This window comes from Taudactylus pleione, unplaced genomic scaffold (assembly GCF_031769625.1).
Source record: "Taudactylus pleione unplaced genomic scaffold, aTauple2 ptg000455l, whole genome shotgun sequence".
Lineage (NCBI taxonomy): Eukaryota > Metazoa > Chordata > Amphibia > Anura > Myobatrachidae > Taudactylus > Taudactylus pleione.
Genome location: NW_028284857.1, coordinates 925,049 through 937,666, shown reverse-complemented (window position 1 = coordinate 937,666; position 12,618 = coordinate 925,049). Strand labels below are relative to the sequence as shown.

At 43.9% G+C, this 12,618-nt stretch overlaps 1 protein-coding gene across 2 annotated transcripts in view; it reads left to right on the top strand.

Moving 5' to 3' along the window:
- The first annotated feature begins 2,541 nt into the window (after window positions 1–2,541).
- Window positions 2,542–12,618, top strand: part of GBA1 (glucosylceramidase beta 1) — a 36,835-nt gene continuing 26,758 nt past the window's right edge. Inside the window, exons 1-7 of one of the 2 annotated variants that reach the window (XM_088448473.1) lie at window positions 2,542–2,615; window positions 7,304–7,409; window positions 7,512–7,706; window positions 8,014–8,160; window positions 8,240–8,373; window positions 8,800–8,972; window positions 9,055–9,292. In XM_088448473.1, the coding sequence (XP_088304599.1) occupies window positions 2,577–2,615; window positions 7,304–7,409; window positions 7,512–7,706; window positions 8,014–8,160; window positions 8,240–8,373; window positions 8,800–8,972; window positions 9,055–9,292 (1,032 nt within the window). In that variant the 5' untranslated portion in view covers window positions 2,542–2,576. The other variant, XM_088448474.1, reaches the window with a different exon arrangement.

Here is a 12,618-nt window from a genome sequence, read left to right as displayed (position 1 = left end):
AGGACAGGTGTAGGTGACACGAGTGAGTATAGGACAGGTGTAGGTGACACGAGTGAGTATAGGACAGGTACATGAGGGAGTATCAGTAAGGTGCATGTAACACGAGTGAGTATAGGACAGGTATAGGTGACACGAGTGAGTATAGGACAGGTACATGAGGGAGTATCAGTAAGGTGCATGTAACACGAGTGAGTATAGGACAGGTGTAGGTGGCACGAGTCAGTATAGGACAGGTGTAGGTAACACGAGTGAGTATAGGCCTAGTGTAGGTGACACGAGTGAGTGTAGGACAGGTACATGAGGGAGTATCAGTAAGGTGCATGTAACACGAGTGAGTATAGGACAGGTGTAGGTAACACGAGTGAGTATAGGACAGGTGTAGGTAACACGAGTGCGTATAGGACAGGTGTAGGTGACACGAGTGAGTATAGGACAGGTGTAGGTAACACGAGTGAGTATAGGCCTAGTGTAGGACAGGTGTAGGTAACATGAGTGAGTATAGGACAGGTGTAGGTGACACGAGTGAGTATAGGACAGGTGTAGGTGACACGAGTGAGTATAGGACAGGTGTAGGTGACACGAGTGAGTATAGGACAGGTGTAGGTAACACGAGTGAGTATAGGACAGGTGTAGGTAACACGAGTGAGTATAGGACAGGTGTAGGTAACACGAGTGAGTATAGGACAGGTGTAGGTAACACGAGTGAGTATAGGACAGGTGTAGGTAACACGAGTGAGTATAGGACAGGTGTAGGTAACACGAGTGAGTATAGGCCTAGTGTAGGACAGGTGTAGGTGACACGAGTGAGTATAGGACAGGTGTGGGTGACACGAGTGAGTACCCGGCAGGTGTAGGTGACACGAGTGAGTACCCGGCAGGTGTAGGTGACACGAGTGAGTACCCGGCAGGTGTAGGTGACACGAGTGAGTACCCGGCAGGTGTAGGTGACACGAGTGAGTACCCGGCAAGTGTAGGTGACACAAGTGAGTACCCGGCAAGTGTAGGTGACACGAGTGAGTACCCGGCAGGTGTAGGTGACACGAGTGAGTACCCGGCAGGTGTAGGTGACACGAGTGAGTATAGGACAGGTGTAGGTGACACGAGTGAGTATAGGACAGGTGTAGGTGACACGAGTGAGTATAGGACAGGTGTAGGTAACACGAGTGAGTATAGGACAGGTGTAGGTGACACGAGTGAGTATAGGACAGGTGTAGGTAACATGAGTGAGTACCCGGCAGGTGTAGGTGACACGAGGGAGTATAGGACAGGTGTAGGTGACACGAGTGAGTATAGGACAGGTGTAGGTAACACGAGTGAGTACCCGGCAGGTGTAGGTGACACGAGTGAGTACCCGGCAGGTGTAGGTGACACGAGTGAGTACCCGGCAAGTGTAGGTGACATGAGTGAGTACCCGGCAGGTGTAGGTGACACGAGTGAGTACCCGGCAGGTGTAGGTGACACGAGTGAGTATAGGACAGGTGTAGGTGACACGAGTGAGTATAGGACAGGTGTAGGTGACACGAGTGAGTATAGGACAGGTGTAGGTAACACGAGTGAGTATAGGACAGGTGTAGGTGACACGAGTGAGTAAAGGACAGGTGTAGGTAACATGAGTGAGTACCCGGCAGGTGTAGGTGACACGAGGGAGTATAGGACAGGTGTAGGTGACATGAGTGAGTATAGGACAGGTGTAGGTAACACGAGTGAGTATAGGACAGGTGTAGGTAACACGAGTGAGTATAGGACAGGTGTAGGTAACACGAGTGAGTATAGGACAGGTGTAGGTGACACGAGTGAGTATAGGACAGGTGTAGGTAACATGAGTGAGTACCCGGCAGGTGTAGGTGACACGAGGGAGTATAGGACAGGTGTAGGTGACATGAGTGAGTATAGGACAGGTACATGAGTGAGTATAGGACAGGTGTAGGTAACACGAGTGAGTATAGGACAGGTGTAGGTAACACGAGTGAGTATAGGACAGGTGTAGGTAACACGAGTGAGTATAGGACAGGTACATGAGTGAGTATAGGACAGGTGTAGGTGACACGAGTGAGTATAGGACAGGTGTAGGTGACACGAGTGAGTATAGGACAGGTGTAGGTAACACGAGTGAGTATAGGACAGGTGTAGGTAACCTGAGTAGCCTATCCACACCATATAATCATAGAAGTCAGCAATGATTAGACCTGTGCTGCAGCAGGGAGACCAGGAAAACATGCACTGTCAGTGGGGGGGTGAACAGATGTTAGTAGTAGGGCCTCTTATTCCTGTGTATACCCCATCTGCCCCTGTACTGCGGTCTCAGTGATCAGTGGGGCAGAATGGGGAGACCCCTGGCACTGAGGCTAAGCAGCAGCTGACACATAGGGGCAGATGTACTAAGCTCTGGGAAGTGATGAAGTGCAGAGTGATAAACGACCAGCCAATCAGCTCCCAGCTGTCATTTTTCTAACAGCCTGTAACATGACAGTTAGGAGCTGATTGGCTGGTCGTTTATCACTGCACTTTATCACTTCCCAGCCCCTGTCTCTCCTACTTACAGGTCACATGACTGGTGCTGACTGCTGAGCGGTCACATGACCCGGAAGTGTCAGACTCAGGCCGGGAGGAGGGGGGTGAGTAGTGTGTGACTCACAGGTCCTCTCCGCTAAGGGACTCCGGCTACGTAATGATGGGGGGCACTGTGTGTGTGTGTGTACATATATGGGGGGCACTGTGTGTGTGTATATAAATATATGGGGGGGCACTGTGTATGTGTATATATATATATATATATATATATGGGGGGGCACAGTGTGTGTATGTATATATATATGGGGGGGGCACAGTGTGTGTGTGTACATATATGGGGGCACTGTGTGTGTGTGTGTGTATGTATATATATATATATATAATGTATGTATATATGGGGAGCACATTGTGTGTATGTATGGGGAGCACATTGTGTGTATGTATGGGGGGCACATTGTGTGTGTGTATGTATGGGGGGCACATTGTGTGTGTGTATGTATGGGGGGCACATTGTGTGTGTGTATGTATGGGGGGCACATTGTGTGTGTATGGGGGGCACAGTGTGTGTGTATATATATGGGGGGGCACAGTATGTATGTATGTATATATATATATATATATATATATATGGGGGGGCACAGTGTGTGTGTGTACAGTCTGTATATATGTGAGGGGCACAGTGTATATGGGAGCACAGCGTGCATGTTTTCATGGGGGCACAGAGTGCGTGACTATACAGTGTGTATAATTCTACAATATTATATAACATACTGTACAGTACTATATTATACTATACGCTGCTGTATAACATACTGTACAGTACTATATTATACTATACGCTGCTATATAACATACTGTACAGTACTATATTATACTATACGCTGCTATATAACATACTGTACAGTACTATATTATACTATATGCTGCTATATAACATACTGTACAGTACTATATTATACTATACGCTGCTATATAACATACTGTACAGTACTATATTATACTATACGCTGCTATATAACATACTGTACAGTACTATATTATACTATATGCTGCTATATAACATACTGTACAGTACTATATTATACTATACGCTGCTATATAACATACTGTACAGTACTATATTATACTATATGCTGCTATATAACATACTGTACAGTACTATATTATACTATATGCTGCTGTATAGCATAATGTACAGTACTATATTATACTATATGCTGCTATATAACATACTGTACAGTACTATATTATACTATATGCTGCTGTATAGCATAATGTACAGTACTATATTATACTATATGCTGCTATATAACATACTGTACAGTACTATATTATACTATATGCTGCTGTATAGCATAATGTACAGTACTATGTTACATAATTGCTGCTATAGAACATACTGTACAGTACTATATTATACTATATGCTGCTGTATAGCATAATGTACAGTACTATGTTACATAATTGCTGCTATAGAACATACTGTACAGTACTGTATTACATACTATACAGTGCTATATTATATACTGTATGGCACTATTACATACTATACTGTACACTGCTATACAGGTATTACATACTGTACAGTACTGTATTACATACTATGCAGTGCTATATAATATACTGTATGGCACTATATTACATACTATACTGTACACTGCTATATTACATACTGTACAGTACTGTATTACATACTATACAGTGCTATATAATATAATGTATGGCACTATATTACATACTATACTGTACACTGCTATATTACATACTGTACAGTACTGTATTACATACTATACAATATACTGTATGGCACTATATTACATACTATACTGTACACTGCTATATTACATACTGTACAGTACTGTATTACATACTATACAGTGCTATATAATATACTGTATGGCACTATATTACATACTATACTGTACACTGCTATATTACATACTGTACAGTACTGTATTACATACTATACAGTGCTATATAATATAATGTATGGCACTATATTACATACTATACTGTACACTGCTATATTACATACTGTACAGTACTGTATTACATACTATACAATATACTGTATGGCACTATATTACATACTATACTGTACACTGCTATATTACATACTGTACAGTACTGTATTACATACTATACAGTGCTATATAATATACTGTATGGCACTATATTACATACTATACTGTACACTGCTATATTACATACTGTACAGTACTGTATTACATACTATACAGTGCTATATAATATACTGTATGGCACTATATTACATACTATACTGTACACTGCTATATTACATACTGTACAGTACTGTATTACATACTATACAGTGCTATATAATATAATGTATGGCACTATATTACATACTATACTGTACACTGCTATATTACATACTGTACAGTACTGTATTACATACTATACAATATACTGTATGGCACTATATTACATACTATACTGTACACTGCTATATTACATACTGTACAGTACTGTATTACATACTATGCAGTGCTATATAATATACTGTATGGCACTATATTACATACTATACTGTACACTGCTATATTACATACTGTACAGTACTGTATTACATACTATACAGTGCTATATAATATAATGTATGGCACTATATTACATACTATACTGTACACTGCTATATTACATACTGTACAGTACTGTATTACATACTATACAATATACTGTATGGCACTATATTACATACTATACTGTACACTGCTATATTACATACTGTACAGTACTGTATTACATACTATACAGTGCTATATAATATACTGTATGGCACTATATTACATACTATACTGTACACTGCTATATTACATACTGTACAGTACTGTATTACATACTATACAGTGCTATATAATATACTGTATGGCACTATATTACATACTATACTGTACACTGCTATATTACATACTGTACAGTACTGTATTACATACTATACAGTGCTATATAATATACTGTATGGCACTATATTACATACTATACTGTACACTGCTATATTACATACTGTACAGTACTGTATTACATACTATACAATATACTGTATGGCACTATTACATACTATACTGTACACTGCTATATTACATACTGTACAGTACTGTATTACATACTATACAGTGCTATATAATATACTGTATGGCACTATATTACATACTATACTGTACACTGCTATATTACATACTATGCAGTGCTATATAATATACTGTATGGCACTATATTACATACTATACTGTACACTGCTATATTACATACTGTACAGTACTGTATTACATACTATACAGTGCTATATAATATACTGTATGGCACTATATTACATACTATACTGTACACTGCTATATTACATACTGTACAGTACTGTATTACATACTATACAGTGCTATATAATATACTGTATGGCACTATTACATACTATACTGTACACTGCTATATTACATACTGTACAGTACTGTATTACATACTATACAATATACTGTATGGCACTATATTACATACTATACTGTACACTGCTATATTACATACTGTACAGTACTGTATTACATACTATACAGTGCTATATAATATACTGTATGGCACTATATTACATACTAAACTCTACACTGCTATATTACATACTGTACAGTACTGTATTACATACTATACAGTGCTATATTACATACTATACTGTACACTGCTATATTACATACTGTACAGTACTATTACGTACTGTACAGTACTGTATTACATACTATACTGTATGGCACTATATTACATACTATACTGTACACTGCTATATTACATACTGTACAGTACTGTATTACATACTATACAATATACTGTATGGCACTATATTACATACTATACTGTACACTGCTATATTACATACTGTACAGTACTGTATTACATACTATACAATATACTGTATGGCACTATATTACATACTATACTGTACACTGCTATTACATACTGTACAGTACTGTATTACATACTATACAATATACTGTATGGCACTATATTACATAGTATACTGTACACTGCTATATTACATACTGTACAGTACTGTATTACATACTATACAGTGCTATATTATATACTGTATGGCACTATTATATACTATACTGTACACTGCTATACAGGTATTACATACTGTACAGTACTGTATTACATACTATACAGTGCTATATAATATACTGTATGGCACTATATTACATACTATACTGTACACTGCTATATTACATACTGTACAGTACTGTATTACATACTATATAGTGCTATATAATATACTGTATGGCACTATATTACATACTATACTGTACACTGCTATATTACATACTGTACAGTACTGTATTACATACTATACAATATACTGTATGGCACTATATTACATACTATACTGTACACTGCTATATTACATACTGTACAGTACTGTATTACATACTATACAATATACTGTATGGCACTATATTACATACTATACTGTACACTGCTATTTTACATACTGTACAGTACTGTATTACATACTATACAATATACTGTATGGCACTATATTACATACTATACTGTACACTGCTATATTACATTCTGTGTACCTCCTGTTTGGATAATAATGCTGCGTGGTGACCCCTACATCCCATACTAATCCGCTTGGCATTATTCGGCGGGAAGGTGACTGCGCTTGTGCACTCGCTGTAAGACTTCCCGTGTGTGGTCATGTTCTGTCCCTGCCCACGATCCCAGCCTCATTACAGAGTAACATTCCCTATTTCTCTGTCTGTATTCCCCACTTTTCCTGCAGAGTGGATCGGCCTGTAACCCTGGTGGTACTTTGCGGTCAGGCGGAGACATGTTGGACATACGATTGCTGGTTTTGGTTGCTCTGGCTCCGTTTGCCAGTGTTTCAGGTGAGTGAGCACTTAATGAGGGGGTCCGTGCAGTGTGGGTCCTGTGTCGGGAGCAGCCACCAAACTGTGTCTTTGTACTTGGGTCCCACTTTAATCTTTCAGGCTCTTTCCCATGTGTAGCAGAGAATTTTGGGCACAGTTCAGTTGTTTGTAGATGTAATGCCACCTACTGCGACAGTTTGGGCGCCACCAACCTCCCACCCCTGGGTAACTTCACTGTGTATGAGAGCAGTCAGTCTGGCAAGCGTCTTCAGGAAAGCACGGGACCCATCGTCAAGAACCAGACTGTTCCCTCAGGTAAATATGCTGCATTTATATACGTATATATATCTATAGAAGACAGATGACCAAGTCTGTTTCTGAAACGGTCTTTGCTTAACTCATTAGGCCAGTGGTTGTCCGTGCTGGGCATCAGATTTTTTTTGCAGGTCTCTGGATGTGTTTCAGAGGCCATGACCCATGATATACTTATGTTTGTGACCTTACTTACCTGCAACATCTCCAAAGACCGCAAACCAATCTGTGCAGACTCCTAAATTGAGGTTAATGCATATTCAGCCAAAATGCAGGGTAGGATTGCTAGAGATGACCTGTTTCTGTCTAGATTTGACCCTAACGCTGAATGACAAGCAGAGATTTCAAGTCATGAAGGGTTTTGGTGGAGCGGTGACTGACTCTGCAGCAATGAACATCTTTGCTCTTAGTGACGGGAGCCAAATGAACCTTCTCAAGTCCTACTTCTCCGAGGAAGGTGATACCACTTGGTGTGTGCATGGGACTCTGTTTGTGTGATGTATGAGAGAGTCATGTAAACCATTCTTGTTGCCCAGGTATCGGATACAACATACTCCGTGTTCCTATGGCCAGCTGTGACTTCTCCACTCGAATCTACACCTACCTTGATACCGAGGGCGACTTTAAGTTAGAATCTTTCAGTCTGCAGGTTGAAGACATCAAGCTGAAGGTAAGATACGAAGGCCATGGCAGTAGGCTGTAGGCACGAAGGCCATGGCAGTAGGCTGTAGACGTGAATGGTCATGGCAGTAGGCTATAGATACGAAGGTCATGGCAGTAGGCTGTAGACGTGAATGGCCATGGCAATAGGCTATAGATACGAAGGTCGTGGCAGTAGGCTATAGATACGAAGGTCATGGCAGTAGGCTGTAGATACGAAGGTCATGGCAGTAGGCTGTAGATGTGAATGGCCATGGCAGTAGGCTGTAGATATGAAGGTCATGGCAGTAGGCTATAGACGTGAATGCCCATGGCAGTAGGCTGTAGATATGAAGGTAATGGCAGTAGGCTATAGATACGAAGGTCATGGCAGTAGGCTGTAGACGCGAAGGTCATGGCAGTAGTTCTACTAACCACCTTAAATTTCTTCTCCTAGATTCCTATAATCCAAAAAGCCATGGCCTTATCCAAAAAACCCATATCCCTCTTCGCCAGTCCATGGACAGCCCCGCCATGGATGAAGACGAATGGAAAGATTACAGGCAAGGGTACCTTGAAAGGATCTCCCGGGGACCAGTACCACAAAGCCTGGGCCCAGTACTTCATCAGGTCTGGATAAAGGTCCCTTGTAGTTGAGTCTAGTGGAGATCATGGTTTAATCCTAACAAGGTATTTTCCTATAACATTCTAGGTTTTTGGATGACTATGCAAAGCACAATTTGACATTTTGGGCGGTAACAGTGGAGAACGAGCCCACAGCTGGGATGATGAGTGATTATCCGTTTCAGAGTTTGGGGTTCACACCTGAGGGCATGAGAGACTTTATCGCCAAGGATTTGGGCCCGGCGTTCGCCAACAGTTCACACAAAGACGTACAAATCATGATTGTTGATGACCAGAGGATCCTGCTTCCGTACTGGCCTAAAGTGGTGAGTGACTTCATCCCGAAACGCGTCACAGTTCATTGGCTGATTGTCCAGATTGATGCGTGATGGTTTTGGATACTTTGTACCCTGGGGTAATTGTGGCAGTGACAAAACGAGCCCTAATAAGAAGCCCTTAAGAGACTTCACCCTCCCGATAGTCGTGGTGTTGTATAATGGGAGAATGACATGTAATGACATCTGTGTTATAATTAGCAGTCCAGATGTGTAATAATCTACAGGGGACGATTAGCAATTTCCTATTAACTACGGGATGGTTATCATGCGGCCTGGTAACCTTCACCTGTGGCCCCAGTCCTGAGTATCCGGCATAGTGCTCAATGTATCGCTTCCCCCCCGGGCTCCACACCGAGGGGCAGGTTTGGTCAGGCAATGAATGAGTGTGTTACTGTAATGAGGTTATAGGCCAGCACTGAGTGGGGGCATGTGGGCAGGTCTGGGGGCATATGAGGATTGTGATGTAGGTGGGTCCCCTTTACCATTAGTATCCTGACGTTACTGAACGCCGTACTGGTCGCAGTCAGTCTCCAGACCCACTGTGACTGCTAGCTGCGCACCAGGTGTAAGAGAGTAGTAGCCGCTACCTGGAAATGGCTGCTGCAGCACATCTTTGTTAGTGCCCATATCTGGTTCCTTCTAACGCTTGCTCTGGATCAGGACTGCAGGGCACAGGACAGCCGGGGAGCGGATTCCTATCTGTAAATGACAGGATTACAGCAGGTAATAGGCGTCGGACAGGAGCGAGTAGGAGGATGAGGCTTATTACGCTTACAGGGATGGGTGTAGCCCTGTCAGTGTGAGGGAGAAGCACAATATACTATGCATCGGTGCCTCCTAAACAGGGTGCCGCGGGGCAATGCAGGGGCGTCACAGGTTGGTGGACCAGGACCAAATCAAATTATTTATGGTCAGTGTGAAAAACCAGTGCTGGGGGCTGCTAATTCTAATGTATGTGGCGAAACGGAAGCAGAACCTCGTCTACCTCCAGATAACTGACCCTAAGGATGACAGGTCAGCACATCCCCGTCCTCACCACATAACTGACCCTAAGGGGGACCGGTCAGCACATCCCCGTCCTCACCACATAACTGACCCTAAGGGAGACAGGTCAGCACATCCCCGTCCTCACCACATAACTGACCCTAAGGGTGACAGGTCAGCACATCCCTGTCCTCACCACATAACTGACCCTAAGGATGACAGGTCAGCACATCCCTGTCCTCACCCCATAACTGACCCTAAGGGTGACAGGTCAGCACATCCCTGTCCTCACCACATAACTGACCCTAAGGGTGACAGGTCAGCACATCCCTGTCCCCCACCACATAACTGACCCTAAGGATGACAGGTCAGCACATCCCTGTCCTCACCACATAACTGACCCTAAGGATGACAGGTCAGCACATCCCTGTCCCCCACCACATAACTGACCCTAAGGATGACAGGTCAGCACATCCCTGTCCTCACCACATAACTGACCCTAAGGATGACAGGTCAGCACATCCCTGTCCTCACCACATAACTGAGCCTAAGTGTGACAGGTCAGCACATCCCTGTCCTCACCACATAACTGACCCTAAGGGTGACAGGTCAGCACATGCCTGTCCTCACCACATAACTGACCCTAAGGATGACAGGTCAGCACATCCCTGTCCCCACCACATAACTGACCCTAAGGGTGACAGGTCACCACATCCCTGTCTTCACCACATAACTGACCCTAAGGGTGACAGGTCAGCACATCCCTGTCCTCACCACATAACTGACCCTAAGGGTGACAGCACATCCCTGTCCTCACCACATAACTGACCCTAAGGGTGACAGGTTAGCACATCCCCGTCCCCATCATATAACTGACCCTAAGGGTGACAGGTCAGCACATCCCCGTCCTCACCACATAACTGACCCTAAGGATGACAGGTCAGCACATCCCCGTCCTCACCACATAACTGACCCTAAGGATGACAGATCAGCACATCCCTGTCCTCACCACATAACTGACCCTAAGGGTGACAGGTCAGCACATCCCTGTCCCCACCACATAACTGACCTTAAGGATGACAGGTCAGCACATCCCTGTCCCCCACCACATAACTGACCCTAAGGATGACAGGTCAGCACATCCCCGTCCTCATAACTGACCCTAAGGGTGACAGGTCAGCACAACCCTGTCCTCACCACATAACTGACCCTAAGGATGACAGGTCAGCACATCCCTGTCCCCCACCACATAACTGACCCTAAGGATGACAGGTCAGCACATCCCCGTCCTCACCACATAACTGACCCTAAGGATGACAGGTCAGCACATCCCCGTCCTCACCACATAACTGACCCTAAGGATGACAGCTCAGCACATCCCTGTCCTCACCACATAACTGACCCTAAGGATGACAGGTCAGCACATCCCTGTCCTCACCACATAACTGACCCTAAGGATGACAGGTCAGCACATCCCTGTCCTCACCACATAACTGACCCTAAGGATGACAGGTCAGCACATCCCCGTCCTCACCACATAACTGACCCTAAGGATGACAGGTCAGCACATCCCTGTCCTCACCACATAACTGACCCTAAGGATGACAGGTCAGCACATCCCTGTCCTCACCACATAACTGACCCTAAGGATGACAGGTCAGCACATCCCTGTCCTCACCACATAACTGACCCTAAGGATGACAGGTCAGCACATCCCTGTCCTCACCCCATAACTGACCCTAAGGGTGACAGGTCAGCACATCCCTGTCCTCACCACATAACTGACCCTAAGGGTGACAGGTCAGCACATCCCTGTCCCCCACCACATAACTGACCCTAAGGATGACAGGTCAGCACATCCCTGTCCACATAACTGACCCTAAGGGTGACAGGTCAGCACATCCCTGTCCTCACCACATAACTGACCCTAAGGATGACAGCTCAGCACATCCCTGTCCTCACCCCATAACTGACCCTAAGGGTGACAGGTCAGCACATCCCTGTCCTCACCACATAACTGACCCTAAGGGTGACAGGTCAGCACATCCCTGTCCCCCACCACATAACTGACCCTAAGGATGACAGGTCAGCACATCCCTGTCCTCACCACATAACTGACCCTAAGGATGACAGGTCAGCACATCCCTGTCCCCCACCACATAACTGACCCTAAGGATGACAGGTCAGCACATCCCCGTCCTCACCACATAACTGACCCTAAGGATGACAGCTCAGCACATCCCTGTCCCCACCACATAACTGACCCTAAGGATGACAGGTCAGCACATCCCTGTCCTCACCACATAACTGACCCTAAGGATGACAGGTCA